Here is a 21,654-nt window from a genome sequence, read left to right as displayed (position 1 = left end):
CCACTAAAAATTCCCCTAGGCCAATCCCGCTTGTTGGAAGAGCCATGTCTTTAGGGCGCGGCGGAAGGAGGGGAGATCCGGGATCACCCGGATCTCTGGGGGTAGTTCGTTCCAGAGGGTGGGAGCTCCCACCGAGAAGGCCCTCCCCCTGGAGGTCGCCAGCCGGCACTGTCTGGCTGACGGCACCCTGAGGAGACCCTCTCTGTGGGAGCGTACCGGCCGATGGGAGGTAATCTGCGGCAGAAGGCGGTCTCGGAGATATCCAGGTCCGATGCCATGTGCCAAAATGTTGTAGAATGAACTTTTCCAATTGGTTGGGCACTGTGTTCTTTTTCAGTTTTGTTGGCACAGCTTGGTTAGAACCCTGACAGATTCTTTTTCTGTTATTTACTGTATTTTTGTAGATGTTCCGTCAATGGTTCTTGTAGATAGGGAATAAACAGTATGGTATTCCAATGAAAAATGTCCAATTCCAGTCATGGGCAATGGGGAAAAAGTTCCGATACGCGCGCGCGACAAGTTTGACATGTCTGCTATGGCTGGATTGATACAATGTTGCTGGCAGATTTTTGAGTCAGTGGCTACATTTGAACAACCTGCTGTACAAGATCAAAACAAGATTGGATGATTGTGATTCAGTGTGTTCTGAGAATCCACACTTTGTCTTAACCTGCAAAGTGAATCAGAGCAGAGCAAAATATGTTTGGTTGGTTTGACTATTACATACTGGCTAACCTGGGTTTAGAATTCAGCAGGTTGTGCGAACCCACTTGAAGAGGGTGGGCAATTGCAGGTCCCCCCACTCGGACCCCCAATTGCACCAGCCGTTTCTCTGAAAGCAGGCCAAAGGCAATCTGGTTTTGCAGTACAGGTAGCCCTTGACTTACGACCACAATGGAGCCCCAAATTTCTGTTGTTAAATGGAAACTTTGCTAAGTGAGTTTTGCCCCACTTTATGCCTTTTCTTGCCACAGTGAATCACTGCAGTTGACAAGGAGCAACCTGTTTCTTAAATGAATCTGGCTTCCCCATTTGTCAGAAAATTGCAAATCACATGACCCAGGGACACTGAGACCGTCACAAATACGAGTCAGTCGCCAAGTGCCTGAATTTTGATCACATGACCCCTGGGATGCTGCAACATTCATAAGCGTGAAAAACTACCCCAAGTCACTTTTTCCAGGGCCACAGGTAACTTCCAACGGTCACTAAATGAACTGCTTTAAGTCGAGGACTACCTGTGCTCTCCTAAACCTGCAGAGTCCACCTTAGGGCTGGGAGCGACTGCAAAGCCTCTGCCGGCCAACAGGGGGCAGCCCAGCCTCTCAGGAACTCGGCTCTTGGCTGCCCTCCAGTGGCCGGCCAGGGCTCTGCGGCCTAGAGCCTCGGCGGGCCTTCCCTCGCCCGCAGCGCGACCCCGACGCCGGGCCTCGCTCACCCGGCTCCCCGCCTCCTCCGGAGCTGCTCCCGCCCTCTTTCCTCCTCGCGACGCGGAAGTGGCCGCTGCCCGGCCTAGCGCGGCTGCTGCTCAGGCAGCAACACTTTCTCCTCAGGCTCTCGCCGGTCTCCTCCGGTCCGGCCATGCCGCTGCCGCCGCCGCCGCCCTCGCCTTCGCCGCCCGCGCCTCTGCAGCCCCTGAGCAGCTGCGGCCCGTGGGAGATGCGCGAGCGGCTGGGCACCGGCGGCTTCGGCAACGTCATCCGGTGGCAGCACAAGGTGAGCGGGCCCCGCGCGCGCCCTCCGCTCGCTCGCTCGCGCCTGCCTGACAGGAATTGGCGGGAAAAGGCAGGGAGGGGGAGGGGGAGGGGAGTCGGGCTCTGGCCCGCGGGAGGCCGTCGCGCCCTCGAGCCGCAGTGGGGCTCCTCCCCGCCCCTCCTTCCCCCTCCCCCCCGGGGATAGAGGGGCTCAGAGCGGGGTCTTTGGGTCGGGGGCCGCCTTGCCCAGCTTCCTTTTCCCCTTCCTGGTGGTCCTGCTTCTTCTCGCTCTTACTTACGGATCACTTACTTACTTTCCCCCCCCCCCCGCCTCTGAGAGGGTTTTAAAAGTCAGCCATATTAAAAGAGAATTTAAAATCATGTGTATATATGTGTTTGTGTGTGAATGTGTGTGTAATCTATATTATATATTGCTATCTGTATTTATCCATTATTATCTATCTGCCTATTTATCAACCTCTCTCTCATATAGATAGATAGATAGATTAGATATAGATATGTATGAATATATATATATATATATATACACATATACACATATAATATATATATATATACACACACACACATACATTTACACACATTCGAATTTCTTTTTTGTTGACAAAGAGTTAAAAGAGTTAAATGGGAGATTAGAATAGCTATTTCAAGCTTATTCGAATCCCATGAAGGGTATGGCTAGCTGATGAGAGCTAATAAGCTTGAAATAGCTATTCTAGTCTCCCATTTAACTCTTTGTCAACAAAAAAGAAATTCAAATTTGTAATGTATCGCAGTAGTGACTTGAGCCTGCTTAACACCCCTAGTTTGGGGGGCTGCAAGGCAAAAGTGCTTATGTAGAACTGTTGCTAAGTCATGCTTTTATTCTCTTCACTTCACAGCCTTATGCTCCCTCTCCAATTAGGGCACACAATGCACTTTAGTAGAAGGATATGGATGCTATGCATTAACCTAGATCATAGCTAAAATTCGATTTCACAACGCCAATAGAAAACCCTAAATGTATTGCTCTTCCAGGAAAACAAATTATTGTGGTAGAAGCTTGCAGGAACCAGAATCCTCGTCTCATATTGTGTGAAATGTTATCTTTGAGTTCCCCCCCCCATACATTTGATATAACCGTAAGGCCATAAAAGCTTTAATTCAGGAAGAGAGAAAGTGAAAGGGAAGTCTAAAGCAACAGAAAAGGGGTAATGGAAACACCATTTGACAAAAGAGAACTTGGCCAAATTATATGTAACATGGATTCAGCTTGCTTCAACTTGGCATTTTCCAGAGATATTCACTACAGCTCCATCATTGTCAGCAATAGGGTGGTTGTCAACCATCCTTACTAGTCAGATTGGAGAAAGCACACTGAAATTGTGTCCTCTATTCTATGCAGGGCAATGTGAGAATTGCCAGGCTGACAGTAAGAGTGGATCTGGGGATTTCAGCAAGAAAGCATGTGATTTTACCTCCCAAAGGATCTGTTTCTCTGCTAATGACAGATTGGTGGGAGAAAATGACTGTCTCACGGATCTCTACAGATCCTAACAAGAGGCTCTCTAGTGAAAGATGGTAGGGAGAATAGGAACAAGAAAATAAAAAACATTCTGTCACAACATGAAATATCAAAGTAATTATCAAAGGGCTGTTGTGATCTCTGATTTAACAAGATCTTTTAATATCCCTCTAGCACACTGGCAGAGTTCATTCATCATGCTAAGCCATAAAGTAGCTTATATGGGGTTTGATACAGTGATATATTAACTAAGATTTATGTATAACCTGACTGCCATAGCTTATTTAATATTTATCAAATTTATATAGTGGTGCATCTCAAAGATAAATCGTGACTAAAACATATCATGACTTGAATGAAGTATAAAGCTAGCATAACACTCCTGTTACAGTTCCTGAGAGTTTAAATCTCTTCACATTGTACTTGCATTGTTGGAGAAAGAACAAAAAAAAATTCCTCTTTTTATAGGAAACTGGAGAGCAAATTGCAATCAAACAGTGTCGTCAGGAGCTGAGCCTCCGCAACAGAGAAAGATGGTGTTTGGAAATACAGATCATGAAACGGTGAGTAATACTGTAAAACACAAGTTTCCACAAATATTGTGAGAAGTAGTCATTTGATTTAGCAATTATCAGGAAAATTATAATCCTGTGCATAAGTATTTATGTAGCCGATGTCAAATACCAGATGGCACGGCTAACATGATCCAAAGTGTGGAGCTTCCTTGTGTGTCACTTGAAAAAAAGAATTACTTATTTTGCCTTAAACCAAACGTCCCACCTTGGTAGAGCCAAATCTCAAGACCCTCAGCCTATGAAAGTGGAAACAGTGATGGCGCTGACATACATCCAGGGTTGCCAAATTTGACTATTTCTGAGAGAATCTAACCTTTGAGATATATGTAAAGCATTGAATATATACAGGCATTCAATAAAGTCATTGCTTTAAAGTGGAGTGCCAGGGTTGCACGAGCTTTTGTGTATTCTCTATGTGTTTTATTTCTCGTAGTTTAAATCATCCCAATGTGGTGGCTGCCCGGGATGTTCCAGAAGGCATGCAAAGTGTTGCCCCCAATGACTTGCCACTGCTGGCTATGGAATATTGCCAAGGGGGAGATCTTAGAAGGGTGAGTCTTTTGGCACCTGTGTTATTGCATGTCAGAAAGAAATGGAAATACTTTTCACTTTCCAGAGCATCGTTAGGGTCTTGCCTGAAAATCTGTCATGGGTCTAGAATGATATTTCTCAACCTGGACAACTTTAAGATGTGTGGACTTCAACTTCTAGAGTTCTGAACCAGCCATGCTGTTTGGGGAAATTTGGGAGTTGAATTTCACACTTCTTAAAAGTTGCCAAGGTTGAGAAATACGAATCTAGAAGCTGCATTCTTCTGAAACAACTTGTTGCTTAGTGTATAGCAGTTATAGGAGCCGCGGTGGCACAGTGGTTAGAATGCAGTATTGTAGACTCTTCCCACAGTCTGGAGTTTGATCCTGACAGGGCTCAAGGTTGACTCAGCCTTCCATCCTCCCGAGGTCGGTAAAATGAGGACCCAGATTGTTGGGGGGAATATGCTGGCTCTGTAAACCGCTTAGAGACCCCCTTTAAATATCTTAAATATCTTCCGTGGCCACGGACCACCAATACTTAAGATTTAAATCGTAACATTTCTTCAAACTTTCACAGACCCCCTGTGACAAGATCGTGCCCCCCCAGAGTTCCACGGACCATAGGTTGAGAACCATTGATATAGGGTTTCCTGCTTGAACAGGAGGTTGAACTAGAAGAGTTCCAAGGTCTTTTCCTACTCTGTTATTCTATTATTCTGGCCAAGAGGTTGCAGTAGACCAGGAGTAGGCAACCTTAGCTCTTTTATGACTCGTAGACAGACATGAGTGAAAGATTATCGGAGACTGAGGGGAGCAAGTGAAGAATGAGATTCTGGGGGGAAAACATCTCTGTTTGTCCTGAGTCCAGAACTGGAATATTACTGGTATTAGGTATGTCAGCTTTTAGACCAACAATCTGATGATAGTGTACAGTAGATCAGTCCCAGGGTTCCTCCCCAACTGTAAATAAATTCAATATATCTCACGTTGATATGAGTCGGCTGTATTCCAGTAGGTTGGTAGATTAATTGTGCCAGAACATTTTTTTTCCTCTGAAGTGGAAAATAAATACTTAGAGAAATGTAAACTGTTTCAGTATTTTATTTCTATGGAGACTATCTCGTCTCTCAGAAACATGGAGGATTCAGCTTTCTGATGAGTGAACTAATCAATTTTTGCATCTTTTCCTGTGGAGACTTTTATACATCCTGTTCCCTTATAGGAAAAAAATAAACCCTTTATAATAGATAATGTTCTAATCTGCAAAACATATTGACCAGAGATTGAAGTATGACGAACAACTTTTTTAAAAAAAGAAACATTTCATCCTTCTCCAAGGAGGGTTATGGAAAATGTTAGGGGATATGATTTCCAGTTGTCAAATAAGAGAAATCCATATTTACTTCATTAAAGCAGGACTCAGAACTAAACTTCAGTTGTTGCAAAACTTGGCTTCTGTGTGGCACTCAGTTCCTACTTCTATAGGTAGTCCTTGACTTGCAACCATTTGTTTAACGACTGTTCAAAGTTATGACGGTGCTGATAAAAGTGACTTACGAATGGTGCACACCTGTATGATCACTGCAGGTCACATGATCACAATTCAGGCACTTGGCAATGCGTGGGTGTATTTGTGATGGTTACAGCATCCTGGGATCATGTGATTGCCATTTGTAACTTTCCCAGCCAGCTCCTGATAAACACAGTCAATGGGGGAAGCCAGTTTTGCTTAACAGCCATATGATTTGCTTAATGACCATGGGAAAAAAGGGTCATAAAATCAGGCATGACTCACTTAATAAACTCATCCCTTAGCGACGGAAGCCTCAGTCCCAATTGTGGTTGTTAAGTCAGGGATGTCCTGTTGTGTCGCCGCAGTTCCATACACGTTGCTAAATGCTAGGCTGGCTCTAGTATGCTGTTTTGTAAAGTCTGTTCTACCCCACTCTTCTTTGGCATCCAATACTTATTTTACCTTCAAGATGCATTATGATTTTAGATATAGAATATAAATATATCCTGCCTTGAGAACCTGTACAGAGTAGAAGAGCTGTACTGCTAGGCTTGATATACCCAAAGAAGTTTTTCCAAAAGGCAACTGTACTTTAAAGTACCTTTGGGACATGACCTGGATGATTGAGAATCTTCATAGACATTTAGACTTGATATAGTTCTGAAAGTCAGTTCTGGAAATGTTATTTGCTAGTTGACAGATCTCCCCTTATAGAACTAAGTGAAAAATAAAACAGAATTACTTGGCTATACTGCAAAATGCAAAACTTACATAGAGATGAGTTATTTTCTTCTTCTTCCATAGCATCTGAACCAGTTTGAGAATTGCTGCGGCCTACGTGAGAAAGAAATTCACATTTTATTATCAGATATTGGTAAGTATCAGATATTGGGGGCCAAATCTAAAGTAAGGGATCCTCAAGAAGTGCTTCTCCAGAGCCATCTTTTCTCAAGCCTAAGCAAACCCAGCTTCTTCAGTCTCTCCATGTAAAGCAGGGGTAGGCAACCTTGGCTCTTTTATGACTCGTGGACTTCAGGAATTCTGGGAGTTGAAGTCCACGAGTCATAAAAGAGCCAAGGTTGCCTACCCCTGATGTAAAGCATAGTTTCTGTTCCTTTGATCCACCTGACTTACCTTTCTGAACCCGTTTCAGTTTGTCTGAAAACACAGTGGAGTATTTGTTTAATACGATGGACTTGGTTGGTTGTAATTTTTTCTCAATATCAGCTTCAGCCCTGCGTTACCTTCATGAGAACAGAATCATTCACAGAGACCTGAAACCAGAGAACATAGTTTTGCAACAAGGTGAAGAGAGGGTGAGTAAGATTCTTCTGGTACGTTTCCTCATTCCTCAGAAAGTGCAGGAGGTCAGACGTAGCTCTTGCCTTCTGTCAAATAGGTGGCATATAAGGAGAAGGTGGAGATGGCTTTTATTCACTCTTTAGAGATGGACCTCTTACATTTAGTCAGAAAAAGAAGGAAATAGAATCTGGAGGTAGTTATGCTCATTCGCTTGCTTAATTAACTAATTCACTGTTTCTCAACCTCAACCACCCAGATGGGTGCACTTCAACTCCCAGAATTCCCCAGTCAGGGCTGCTGGCTGGGGAATTCTGGGAGTTGAAGTCCACCCATCTGGGTGGTGTAAACAATACTTTCAGGGCTGCTTTCTTTGAGTTGTGTGCAAAGGGCTTAGGAACCTTTTTCCTCTTACTCAGTTCTTGGCTTGTTCCACAGTATGTTTTGAACTGTGCATAGTGCTTTATGGTGAGGTACTGTAACAGAAACTCTTTGGAAGTTACACTGTATGGAGATCTTGCTATTCAGCTTTAGTAGGCAGGCTGGTTTTTGTGGATCTTTTTTCCAACTTCAGCCATGCTGTGCATCACTTTGGTGGCCCCCTTCCTGTGACAAGAAAGGGTTAGGATTTTAGACAACTCTGTGGTCTTGTCAGAGGTATTTAATTGTATCTTTCCAGGGAGTGATTGTTTTAAATAATTGATACACCCCTTCCCATTAAGGGTTTGCAGTAAAATGCAGTTACATTTATACAAGATATTGATTCTAATTTATTGAATCTACAATCGTCTGTGTCTAGGCCACCTTCTGCAGTATTTACCAATCATATGAGCTGATTTTACACAACACGTTAAATAATAATCCAGCCTACTTGGGCTTAGAGAGTTGAGCGAACCCAGACCATAAATTACATCTCTCTCTCCCAGCATTCTTAGCATGCTCACATATGTCATCCTTGTGCTTTTCTTTAGTTAATACATAAGATCATTGACCTGGGCTATGCCAAAGAATTGGATCAAGGCAGTCTCTGCACATCCTTTGTTGGGACTTTGCAGTATCTGGTAAGCACTCTTTTAGAATAAGTAGTGGGGCTTTCCGAATTGTACAATAAGATTTCAGGTGTTAAGAATATAAGGTAAAGGTAAAGGAGTCCCTGTGGATTTTGCTCCACTAGTCATTGCCGTCTGTAGGGGGCGGTGCTCCTCCCCATTTCAAGGCCATTGAGCCAGAGCTGTCCAAAGATGTTTCCCCACTCATATGGCCAGCATGATGTCACGGAGCTGTGTGGGTACCTATTTATCTACTTGCGTTTGCATGCTTTTGAACGGCGAGGCTGGCAGGAGCTGGGACGAGGACAGGAGCTCACTCCATCGCATGGCGCTCGGGTCTTGAACCTGGGCTGCCGGCTTTCCAGCTGACAAACCTAATATCTTAATATCTTTGCCCTGAAGAACATAAGCATATTGAATTTGAGATGAACAGGTTGCCAGGATGCCATTGTGGGAAAGCATTTCAGTTACGACACGTAAATGTTTTGTCTTCCTGGCAGAGACCAGTCTTAATTTTTTTTACTGTATACAGTATTGTCTGGTCCGTATTGATTTTGACTCTTGTAGGTAATAACATGAACAGAGCTGTCCCAACTCCACCTCCTCTTCCTCTGTGGATTGATCTTATCATTTTTCAAATCCATTCCAACGTAATAAACATCACTGTGCCAAAGATGCTTTTTCAAGAGGCCACTGGACTTTCTTGTTTTTCTTTGAAGACGTTTCGCTTCTCATCCAAGAAGCTTCTTCAGAGCTGAAGAAGCTTCTTGGATGAGAAGCAAAACGTCTTTAAAGAAAAACAAGAAAGTCCAGTTGCCTCTTGAAAAAGCACTTTTGGGACAACCGCGACCCAGATGACTGAGAATCTCCATAGACAAACATCACTGTCATTTGTAGTAGTAAATTCCATGACAGATGTGTCAAAAATTATTTCCTTTTGTGAGTTCTCACCCATCCATTGTTCTTACCAGGCTTGGGCTTTATGGGGGAAAGGGGAAGGAAGTGATAGTCAGAAGAATTCTTCCTTTTAAAGAAGATTCAGTGGATAGAGAAATGTTCCCTAATGGAAAATAAGTCCTATTCAACTCCTGGGTTTTGCTTTCTGTGTAGGCAAGTATGGGATTGCCTCGGTAGCCAGCTTTGTGTTCTTAATGTCCTAGGCTCCCGAACTGCTAGAACAACAGAAATACACAGTCACGGTGGATTACTGGAGCTTTGGCACCCTGGCTTTTGAGTGCATAACCGGTTTCCGACCTTTCCTTCCCACCTGGCAACCAGTACAATGGTAATTCAGACATCTTGTAGCTTGGAATCGTTATTACAGGTAGTCCTTGATTTACAATCGGTTGCTTAATGACCATTTTAAATTGTGATGGAACGAGAATGGCTGCTTCATGGCCTGGAAAGCACTTCTGGCTGTTCTTAAAATGTCGCGCCACAAACAGACAGACCATCCTGTGGTCCCAGTGTGGGCACTTGACAGCTGACTCACCTGTTGGTCTGGTTGCAGTGTCCCACGATCACCTGGCGATGATTTGCGATGCTTTTTGCCAGTTTCTGACCAAAAAGATACCTATTCGGAAGAATGGGTTCACACTTACGACCACAACGTTTGCTTAATGATTGCGTTGATTTGCTTAACAACGGCCACCCAAAATTTAAAATTGGCCCGGAAACTTGATCCTAATTGTGGTTGTCAGTTGAGGATTACCTGTATGAAAGGAGCAGGCGTATGCTGGACTGAAATCCCTTATATAAAAACCTCCCTTTATTCTCTTAGGCATGCAAAAGTCCGACAGAAGAGTGAGCTGGACATTGTTGTTTTTGAAGATTTATCTGGAGAAGTGAAATTTTCTAGCAAATTGCCCTACCCCAACAACCTAAATAGGTAAGGGATTATATGTCGATCGAACAACCAAATCAATTCCCCCACCCCTCAGCCTCTTCAGCAGTCGTCTTCCTTCCCACATTCGCTTTTTCATGCTTGTGTTCCTAGTGTTTTGGCTGACAGACTGGAGAAATGGCTGCAGCTGATGCTCAAATGGCAGCCGCGGCAGAGAGGGACTCATCCCACCTACGGCACCAATGGCTGCTTCAAGGCTTTGGATGATATCCTGAATGTAAAGGTAGGTTCTTCCAGGTGGGAGAAGTAGGAAGAGTGACATTTAGGAAGGTGTACGCTATCGGTAGACACGGGACCAGTTGGAAGTCCGGGTGATGTAAGATGTTGTTTCGGGTATCCCAGCTCATGGAGCTACTTCATAGATTTTTGCCCTATTGTTTCGTGAAATGATCGATTGCACATTTTGGAGCGCTGATGGAGGATGATGCAGAGTTACACAATATAATGCTCTCCGAGGGCATAGATTGTAAAATCTAGAGGGCCTTAGTTTGGGGTTATGGGCATTGCAGTTTATAAATACCTACAGTTGGGGAATTTCATTTTATTTAAAAATGTCAGGTACTGTTTAAGGTTTTAAAACAGCGTTAAGTTTGGATATGTGTCCAAAATATATTTAACATGTTAGCCAGATAAAAAAATAGAGCAAGGAAAGTGTTATTTTCATTTACTGTAATTGAACCAGTTTTTTTCTTTTCTTTTTTTTAAACTTTTTTTGACTCGTGATTATTGCTGTGATAGTTCACAGCTTATAACAGTTCATTTACTGACCGTTCGAAGTTACAGCTGCACTGAAAAAAGGGATTTAGGACCATTTCTCACACTTACAACTGATGCAGCCTCAATTGTTATAGGTTGAGGACTACCTGCTTTAATGTGAGACCCGACTGACAAGAAGAGGGAAGGAACTTTTAGGAACAGCATCTGTGTTGCTTTGTTGTTGGTTTTTTTGCATTTCTGTTGCTTGATGAGCGTTTCTTTTTCCAGCTGGTTCATATCCTAAACATGGTAACGGGTTCAGTGCACGTGTATCCTCTAGCAGAGGGAGAGACTTTGCAGAGCATAAAGGTTAAGATCCAGGCAGACACCGGCATCCCTGAGCAGGACCAAGAACTGTTACAAGAAGGAGGACTGGTGTTATTCCCTGAGAAACTTGACGTTCAGTATCTGGCTGACATAAAGGTGAGTCTGCAACATTTTCACTAAGTGGCACTCAGGGTACTGTGGCTGATGCAGAGATATTTTCAGCGACTGTATTTTTCTAATTAAAAGCCTTTAATTAGTGGGTGGATCTATTTCTCAAACAAAATCATTTTCTAAATTTCTTCATCCATTTTCTGAAACGGAAGAGAGAATATTCTTGCCCTAGCACAGTTGGTTAGCGATAAAGTGGCATCAGTTGAATGCTGTAATTTCACAAATTTAACTTAAAATTCTATGTCCTTAAGCTAATCAGTTGGCCCGCTGAAGGGAAAATTGTTATAAAAGGCTGTATCCTAACATCAGCCACCTGAGAGCTGAAAGAAAGTAAACAGCCAATGTAACATGCGATGCAAGGCGATCCAACCGGTCAGTCCTGGAGGAGATCAACCCTGACTGCTCTTTAGAAGGCCAGATCCTGAAATTGAAACTCAACTACTTTGGCCACCTAATGAGAAGGAAGGACTCACTGGAGAAGAGCCTAATGCTGGGAAAGATGGAGGGCAATAGAACAAGGGGATGACAGAGAAGGAGGTGGCTGGATGGAGTCACTGAAGCAGTAGGTGTGAGCTTAAAGGGACTCCAGAAGATGGTAGAGGACAGGAAGGCTGGAGGAACATTGTTCATGGGGTCGCGATGGGTCGGACACGACTTTGCAACTAACAACAACAAAACATACGATTCTGCCTTTTGAAAGTATGGATGTTTAGAGCTGGGGAAGAGATACCTCTGTAGAAAATGCTTGAAAATTATCTGTAATTTTCAGTTGCACGAAATAGCAAAAATGGGATGGAAGATGACTACTGAAGAAATGATCTCTGCTTGCCTTGACTCTCAAGGCGGGATCTTGGATATGATCAAGGAAACTTTCACTGATATCAAGTGTCATCATTCAAATGGAATGATTTTTTCCCCTTTCAGCTTAATGATGCCACAGCTGCTGATACCAACCTTTTCTTCCTGTTTGATGGCCGAAAAGTAGCCTATGAGTCTCAGACCGCTCCACGGCCCAATCCAGAAAGCATCAACTGCATCCGTAAGAATCTGGGATGGGAAGAAACTTTGTTATTTTTTTTTTTTGCATGAGAAGCTCCAGTAAAGAGCTTTTGTAGCTAGATATAGAATTAGGGGTAGTCCTCGGCTTACAACCACAATTGAGCCCAACGTTTCTGTTGCTAAATGAGACCATTATTAAATGCACTTTGCTCCGTTTTACAACTATTCTTGCCACAGTTGTTAAATGAATCACTGCAGTTGTTAATTTAGTAGCACGGCTGATAAATGAATCTGGCTTCCCTACTTCCCTTTATTGGTCAGAAGGTTGCAAAAAGTGATCACATGACCCCGGGACACTGCAACCGTCATAAGTACATGCCAGTTGCCGAGCATCCAAGTTTTGATCAGATGACCGTGGGGATGCTGCAACCGTTGTAAATGAGAAAAACAGTCATAAGTCACTTTTTTCACTGCCGTTAAAACTTTAAATGGTCATTAAATGGATGCTTATTAAGTCGAGAACTACTTGTAGTCTGAAAAGATGCTACCAAGCTGTTCCTGATTTTTGGCCACCTAAAACCAGCTCTCCCCCCACCTATGTCAGTTCTGTTTAAATGGTACACATTAGCTTAGCTGTTTCTCAGATTATTTTTATTCTTTGTGCAATTTTAAGCTGCCTTTAGATTTAGATACTAGTGTTTATTTTTCCAGTGGGATTCCACTTTCTCAAGCCTAGGTCCAAACCAAACTCTTGACACTTCATCTTCATTATATATAAAATGTAGAGGTTGTTTCAGTTTAAAATATCCAAGGTCTTTTCCTAGGGACTAGCATTAGCTTGTTCATCAGCTTTGATTTTTTTGTGTGTGTGTCTGCCAGTCTCCATCTCTCTTGTCTTGTCATTCTTGGTGATTATATATTTCTTCCTCAGTTCAAGATCCCAAAAGGATTCTCCCCTTCTTGCAGTTGCGCAAAGTGTGGGGTCAGGTCTGGCACGCAATCCGAAGTCTGAATGAGGACTTCAATCAGCTTCAGAAGGGTCAACGAGCAGCAATGTAAGGGGCTGTCAACGTGTCTTTCTGAACTCTGCACCATTCTGTATTTGACCCCATTCTCCCAATTCTTTATCCATCTTAAAAACATGGGCTGTTTAAGTCAGGGGTCCCCAACCCCCAGGCCATGGCCCACTACTGGGCCTTGAGCGGTTCGGAACTGGGCCGCGGAAGTGGCGGGGAAGTGCCCATGTGCACACACATCCCCACTTGTCCAAGCAGTGGGCAAGTGCGTGCGTGCTCCATTTGCATGAGCGGTGGTTGCATGTGCCTGCTGTTTATGCAAATGAAGCTTCACACACACACACATGTGCCTGCATGGAACCATTCCCTCCCCACCCCACCCCCAGCCGGTTGGGGAACTCTGATGTAATTTACATTTATTTGCCTAAAATGATTCGGCTTATCCCAAAGTGTTTCTCAACCTCAGCAAGTTTAAAATGTGTGGATTTCAGATGCCAGAATTCCCCAGCCAGCATGCATCTGAAACCTTCTGAAAGGGAGAAATGCTGGCCCAGAGGCTCTGTTCATTCAAAATGGTATCTTGTGCTGCCCTCCTCAGGCAAGCCCTGGAGAGAAAAGCAAAAGTATTAATTCTCAGGTTGGCTCAGGAATTCTGGGACTTGAAGTCCACGAGTCATAAAAGAGCCAAGGTTGCCTACCCCTGATCTAGTTCAAGAATGTTTGTATATATTGTATTTATTTATTAAACCTTTATGCTACCCATCTCCCTACAGCAGTGGTCCTCACCCTTTCTGGCTCTGTGGACTGGTGGCGGGGGGAGGGAGAGAAGGGATGGTTTCGCACATGCATGCGCCACTTGCACAAATGCAATTTATTGCACACTCTTGCCCATCTCTTATGTGGCCCCGTTCCCAATGGCTGACTCTAGGTGGCTTACAGTATTCCTTTCTTGTTTTTTTGTTTTTACTCAATACAAATTAAAACGTTACAGGATTTAAAAAAGAAAGTTGCTGCATTACGTCTTACTTATAGCTTGAATGTCTCTGTTACTAATAATTAAAAAGGTCCTTCCCTGCCTGTTGGGTCTCTGCAGAGGGTGACTCTCTTTCCCCCTTGGCTTGGTAGGCGGAACCTGCTGCGTCACAACAGCACTCTTTCCAAGATGAAGAACACGATGGCCTCGCTGTCCCAACAGCTGAAGGCAAAGTTGGACTTCTTCAAAACCAGCATCCAGATTGACCTGGAGAAATACAATGAGCAAATTGAATTTGGAATCAGTAAGTTGTAGTCTCTTTGATAAGACATGAGCAGTTGTTAGGAGTCCTTTTCCCTAGTTCTGATTTATTTCAGGGCTAATAATAATATAATAATGCAACAGGAAGCAGCATGAGCTGAGTTAGGTTGTATGTCCATCTCATCCCATCCTGTCTGTCTGTCTGTCTGTCTGTCTGTCTGTCTGTCTGTCTGTATCTATCTATCTATCTATCTATCTATCTATCTATCTATCTATCTATCTATCTATCTATCTATCTATCTATCTATCTATAATTTGTATCCTGGACTACTTAGCATGTGCAATATCTACAGTGCATTTTGAATGGTGCTTCTACTGGTTTGATTCTATTCTAAATACAAGCTATCTTCTCATGTGCAAATGTTTAGGTTGGCACATGATAGCATGGGCAGAAGTAGAGTCTCAGGTTGCCTAAATCAATGTATTCCCCACCAGGGTATCGACATTTTAAAGTTTTTTATTATACGCTAATGAAAAAGCTCAAATAGTCATTTTATTAATTTAGAAAGAAGCACTTGTTTCTTTTAAAACCAAACTTAAAATCACGGTGGTGTTTCCTCTTACAGCTTCTGAGAAACTGCTTCTTGCTTGGAAGGAGATGGAACAGACTGTAGAGCTTCGTGGAAGAGTATGTTGTAATTTGCTTAAAGTTAGATGTGATAGAATACATATTTTCCCCTGCTCTTGTATAGGCTGGCCAAGGTCTCTAAAGGGAGAGTCTTTGAGAGGCAAATAGATAGGTCAGGGGTAGGCAACCTTGGCTCTTTTATGACTCGTGGACTTCAACTCCCTTCTGTCTCACTTAACCACAGAAATTTTGGGCTCAAGTCGAGGACTATCCGTATAGGAAGACAAAGGAATGAGGACTCAATTCAATATAGTATATCAGTTATTGAGTAACCCTTTTCTGTGTCCACTGAGTGATTTCACATCCATTGGCTCCTTTCATACATCGCTCTGAATCAGAACTGTAACCCTGGTTTGTTGAACAAGACGAGTGGACCTCCATGTAACCTCCCTTTCAGCTCTGTAATTCTGCATGTAACTCACTAAGGCCAAGCAGCCTTTTCTGCTATTCCTCCTTTGTGCCATTTCTTTGCCTCTGAAAGGAGGAAGATGTGGAGCAGTTGGTGAAGAAGACGATGGCCCTGCAGACAGACATTGTAGAGCTGCAGAGAATCCCCCAGGGCCGAAAACAAGGGAGCTCCTTGGATGATCTGTGAGTTGTTGCCTCTGATACTACTGGTCTAGTAGCAGTCATAATCCTGCTGAAAAGAATGATCTATTCCAATATCCATTCATTTGCAGCAGCAAAGAATGGCCTTTTTTCAGGACTCTGTAAAATTAATAAGTTGTATTTATATGATATGTTTGATTCATCTGTTCTCCTAAGGCAGAGGTGGGGAACTATGGCTCCTTCATGACTTGTGGACTTCAGCTCCCAAAATTCCTGAGCCAGCCACGACTGAAAATGTTGAACTATTTGGTGTTGCCAGGGCTGCAATTTGGGACTGGGGAAATTAGGATACAAATTTTGCTGAACCATAAATCATACTAGGAGCTATTTTCTATTCCTTGAAGCAGTTCCTTCTTTAGAGAGGAGACAGAGAAACATGTGTCTAATTGACAGGAGGACATGCCTAGAATGGAGTGAAGTCTTACTCCATCTTTCCTCTTTAACTGCATTGTAGTAGCTGCTTTATCGGGGTTTTTTTTTGGGGGGGAGGGGAATACCTTGTGATTAGTAGACTGTTTTCTCCATCAGCCTAGCTGTATATGAAGAATTACAATTCTTGAAAAGCAATATTTGAGATCTTCATTTCTCAATTTTTATTTTAAATAGGGAGAACCAGGCAAGGGACTTGTACCGGAAACTGAGAGAAAAACCAAGAGGTAAATGTTCTACAAAATATTGGAGTCTTCCTCCACATTTTAGTCCAGAGACCACCTTATACCTAAAACCAAAGAGAGATATCATCCAGACACATTTTTTTTCCAAGCTTAAATCTTCTGTCAGTTTAACATATTCCAGACTTCTCTTTTTCCAAGTTCTTAATCTGGATTTTATTTTACAAAACATAAAGTAGTATTGTTCTAAGAAGTTAATATGACATAACTCCCTTTCTTGTGAAAAAATCTGGATTTTTTTTCATGCTTTCACAAAAATAAAACTGATTTCTAAATAATTTTAGAAAATGCAAGTAAATAGTCATCTGCACTAAGATATGTAACTACACGTGTAATTATGCCATGTTTGATGTAAATAGGAGTCTTCCTTCAGAGTTTGGTTACATGTGAGTAATAATACAAATTAGGGCTATACATTTTTCCTTCCTGAACTCAAAAGAGTAGGAGCGTGGAAGCTGTTTTAAGCAGCTGCAGACAAGTGCTCCATTTGCATGCTCCACAATAACTTTTTAGCATAGAAAAGCATTGCACATTTCTGTAACACAGCACCATCAAACTACAGAACCTGACTTGATTGTATGTTGCATTCATTTCCTTTTGTGTGACAACCCGAGACTTGTGCTTGGGAATTCTTGGAGCTGGTGGACCCAAAGCATTGAACGCTACCAGGTTAGCACAACTGCTCTTGAGCCCTCCAACAACGGCAGAACTGAGCAGTGTCTCTTTTATCTCTCCTCTTGTCCAAAATAGTTCATCGTATTTTGCACACTTCTCATTGCTCTCTAGATCAAAGGACCAGTGGGGACAGCCAAGAAGTAGTGCGGTTGCTCCTACAGGCAATCCAGACGTTTGAAAAGAAGGTCCGCCTCCTGTATGTTCAGCTCAGGTAAGACTCTCCCAATTAACTTCTAAAGCAAGCAGGCTGCTAATTTGGAATGCAGGCATAGCAGGGGAATGCTTGCCCGCACGCAGAGAGCTAAAGTTAACCGTACTACCCTGGCCTCCTGTGGTTCAGCTACCAACAGGGGATTTGGTTGTCATTTTTGCAGTAATACCGTGGTCTGCAAGCAGAAGGCCCTGGAACTGTTTCCAAAAGTGGATGAGGTGATGATTCTTATGCACGAAGACGAGAAAACAGTTGTCCGGCTTCAGGAGAAACGACAGAAGGAGCTCTGGAACCTCCTGAAAATTGCGTGTGTGAGTGAAATCTCATCACAGTCCTTGACTTACAACCATTCATTTATTGACCATTCAAAGGTACAACAGCACTGAAAAATAGCAATGGCGCTTAGACTTAATATACCACTTCACTGTGCTTTACAGCCCTCTCTAAGCGGTCAGCCTATTGACCCCCCCCCAACAACCTGCAGGGATTCGCTTAAGAACTGTGGCAAGAAAGGACATAAAATGAGGCAAAACTCCCGTGTCTCGCTTAGCAGTAGAAATTTTGGGCTCAGTTGTAGTCATAAGTCAAGGACTACCCGTTATCTCAGTGGTTCTCAACCTGTGGGTCGGGACCCCATTTGGGGTCGATCGACCATTTCATGGGGGTCGCCAAGCAAGGCTGTCCGCCATTTTTTTTGTCTGCCATTTTTTCCCCCTTTTCCAGTGGGTGCCTTACCTCCCTTGGGCTGGGCCAGCTGGTGGTCGGCCTGCTTCATCTCTGCCGCTTGCCAGCTACGCCTCGGCCGGCGCAGGGGGCGGAACCACGCATGTGCGGCGCTCCCGGGCAGGGAAAGTCCTTGACTTACGACCGGTTGGGTAGTCCTCGACTTACGACCGGTTTAGTCCTCGACTTACGACCGGTTGGGGTCGCGGCATTAAAAAGGTTGAGAACCACTGCGTTATCTAAACCTACTTGATGGGAAATGCTCCAATTCCGTCGTATTGGGAAGGAAGCAATTTAAGAAACACCATGTTGATTTAAGGCATCCCATTAGTTCACCCATTTTCCAGTTTGCATGCAAAAACACCTTTTTTTCCTTTCCCCTTCCGCAGAGCAAAGTCCGTGGGCCGGTCAGCGGAAGCCCAGATAGTATCAACATATCGCGTCCTAATCACCCTGGTCAGCTGTCACTCCAGGTTACAACTCCACAGAACCATTTAGTGGATTTTGGGATTAAAAGGTAACGGTGAAAATAGTTAGCTTCTAAAATCGGGATATCTGGCCCTGCAGTTGGTCAGTTGAAGCGGGGGTGGTGGTGGTGGTACTTAGCTACTGTTTACATCATTTCCTACTGTTGTGCTTCAGCTGCTTCCATTAATCTTTGAGAAAAGGATCTTTGGGATGATATTCCAAATTGGGCCTTCTTTCAGTTGAACTTTATGTAATTTCACGGTAATGGTTTAGAAATAGTTTGCATTGTTGCCTTCTGGGATATTTTTTTTTCCCCCACTTCACCTTGAAATTGGCCTTCTGTCCAGAAAGCCTGTCTGATCCAATCCCATTTTGCTTTTTGAGATTAGCCAAGGTCAACCAGGGACTTTCAGAGTTATTGCGCGGAGAAACGGGCGTCTGTTCTGTTTTGCATTAAGATCACTTTCCTTTTTGTGGTTGTTCTTGTTTGCACAAGGGGAGAAGTCATAGGGAGGGGTGACATGGTCCTGCTCAGCAGTGCAGGATCATATAATGCAATAGAAAAATATTTCAGTCTTTTGAGCCAATCATCCAGGAGATAAAAGCCTTCCTTGGCACATTATTCAGTTATAATCCTCACGAATGAAGGCAGATATACGTGTCCCAGGATAATGTTGCAGGATCCAATCTGTGTCGGTCACCAGGGCCAGAGGTTTAACTCTTCCAAGCTTTCAGACTCACTCATGTTAGAGTTCTTCTCTCTTCTCTCTGCTGGAATAGGTGCTTTGGGCTATTCTAGGCTTCATATTTATGCAGTGACTTCCTATTGGTTGATTGGTGTGTTGATGGCCAATGATTGGCTATTATTTCCTTGTGCTGCCAAGTCCTCGACTCCCTAAGTATTCGATAAGGTGGTTTCAAATCAGCACTCCTGTTGACGGACAAGGGGCCCTTTTCCCAGGCTTCAATCATTTCCTTGGCTAATTTTGTACCTGCTCGGCCAACAATCTTAGTAGCTGCAAAACCGAAGTTATATTTCTGTCTGGCTTTATATAGGAGAAATGAGAATATATTCGAGCGGCAAGTGGTACTGCTTGTCCATTTTCAATCTCACAGATTACCAGCATTAAATAAATGAATTAAAACTTTATCTGCTCTTGACCAGCAGCAATTTATTTTCAGCTCCTGTCTCAAACCTGCTTTAATTTAAAATGTGTCTCCAAGTTCTGATATACAGCATTCCCATTTTGGTACACGGTCCATTTAATGCATTTTGCGCTCTCTCGCTCTCTCTCTCTCTCATACACACACACACACACACACACACACACGCTCCCACGCTCAAAATAGAAACAGCTGTTGGAAACCCCACTGCCAAATTTGTAGTAGAGCAGCATTACTGAAATACTTCCAGTTCATAAGGATCCCTTTTTAAAAAGAGATAAGGGGCACTTGAATGAGTAACGTGATGCGTTATGCATTGTGATTTATATTTAGAGAACAGTAGGATCATTAAGCAAAGACTATCTAAAATGGAAACTGGCAGAATCTGAAATATATCTATTAATTCAGGAGCTTTACACTTATTTTCTTGACTACTGTTGAAGAACATAGTGGATTGTCCTTTAAAACTTTTTGCATTTTGCAAAAAAAATCAGTTATTTTGCAAAAAAAAAATAAATACTACTTTAATTGGGCTAGTAGAGACTTAAGAGATGAAAAGTTTGCTTGTCCTGACAAAAGTATGTAGTGAGTCAGGAGGTGGCATTTCTTCATACCAGATATTTTCCGTGTGAAATGTCTTTATAGTTTCTTTTTATAATTTTATCTCTTAGTGAGGATCTACTGGTGGAATCTCATAGCCTCTGCAGTCAGCTGGAGAATGTCATGGTTGATACAATGAAGGATCAAGAGCACAGCTTCATGGTAATTTCTTATCCTCAGCTATAAAGTGATGGGTTAGGAGAAAAGTGGTAAGAGCAACTCTCACTTTTCAGCCAGCTAGTCATACTGCTTAAGCAGAGATAGAGGAAAAATTAAAAAGGGGAGGAGAATTTACTTAATTCATGTATCTATTGGTCTGCCTCAGAACTGAGCATTTTACAGCATTCAGGCCACATCTGGCCCACAGGCTGTTTCAGCCTGGCCTGGGGTAGCAGGCAACATCATTGGGGGGGGGGGAGGGCATCAGCCTTCCCCAAACAGTCCTGGTTTCTCATGTGGGAAAACTGTCCATCCCTGGTTTATCTATGTTAACAAATGCAGAGTGCATTAATAGGAACATGCATTTTCTTTATATTTAGACTTTGGACTGGAGTTGGCTGAAACTTCCAGAAGAAAGAAAAAGCCTAGAACAAACTCAGATGTGAAAATAATCTTAATTTAATCACAAAATAATTAACTTTCCATCACGTTGATGACCAGACCTTACTGTAAGTGCTGTTTTTGGTCAGAAATCTGCAGCCTACTGGGTGACCCTAAGTTTGTATTTGATTCTTACTCAACTGTATATAAAGTATATTTTTCTGTATGGCTTTCGTTGTTCACCTGGTGGTGCCTGTTTCCATATTACTGCTTAATTGCAGACACTGAAGATAGTTAACATACATTTTGTTACACGTATGTACACAAGATTCTCCATTCCCGTCAAGAAAAGAATTTGGAGCACTCTTAATATGAGATTTCCACATATCATGCAATACCATTAGTATTGCTCTAAATATATTTGTGGGACAGAATGTGCATCGATTTCCATGAGAGCTAGAAACATCATAATGTAAGGATAGAGACTTAATACAGTTATCAGTCTCTCTACACAGTCTTTCCTCCTGAAGCCATTTGAAAGTTTGAGTGGCATATACAGCTATCAACACTTTTGCTATCAACACTTTTTTTGAAATAAGTAAAAATCTCATCAAAGAAATAAAAAGATATTGAAGCCTTACTTCAAATCTGCCTGGTCAAAAAGTTTTGGTTCCTCTAACCAGGTTTTGTGTTGGGTTATGATTAAATAATTGAAAGCAGTGAAATATCTAGGATCTGGGGAACCACCAATATTCCATGGTTCAATTATTC

At 42.8% G+C, this 21,654-nt stretch overlaps 1 protein-coding gene across 1 annotated transcript; it reads left to right on the top strand.

The window, feature by feature from the left end:
- The first annotated feature begins 1,581 nt into the window (after positions 1 to 1,581).
- IKBKB (inhibitor of nuclear factor kappa B kinase subunit beta) lies at positions 1,582 to 21,113 on the top strand. Its single transcript, XM_015816529.1, has 21 exons — positions 1,582 to 1,716; positions 3,688 to 3,782; positions 4,228 to 4,345; positions 6,645 to 6,714; positions 7,068 to 7,156; positions 8,111 to 8,200; positions 9,349 to 9,473; positions 9,969 to 10,076; positions 10,185 to 10,314; positions 11,076 to 11,270; positions 12,210 to 12,324; positions 13,216 to 13,339; positions 14,426 to 14,577; positions 15,161 to 15,222; positions 15,704 to 15,813; positions 16,438 to 16,487; positions 17,289 to 17,388; positions 17,552 to 17,699; positions 18,501 to 18,628; positions 20,415 to 20,505; positions 20,883 to 21,113. Exons 1-21 carry the CDS (start codon positions 1,582 to 1,584, stop codon positions 20,946 to 20,948), a joined length of 2,301 nt encoding a protein of 766 aa, XP_015672015.1. The 3' UTR covers positions 20,949 to 21,113.
- Positions 21,114 to 21,654: the final 541 nt, after the last annotated feature.

This window comes from Protobothrops mucrosquamatus, unplaced genomic scaffold (genome assembly GCF_001527695.2).
Source record: "Protobothrops mucrosquamatus isolate PMUCROS unplaced genomic scaffold, P.Mucros_1.0 scaffold462, whole genome shotgun sequence".
Classification (NCBI taxonomy): Eukaryota; Metazoa; Chordata; class Lepidosauria; order Squamata; family Viperidae; genus Protobothrops; species Protobothrops mucrosquamatus.
The sequence above is the reverse complement of the archived record's forward strand: the minus strand, read 5'-3'. Positions and strand labels throughout refer to the sequence as shown.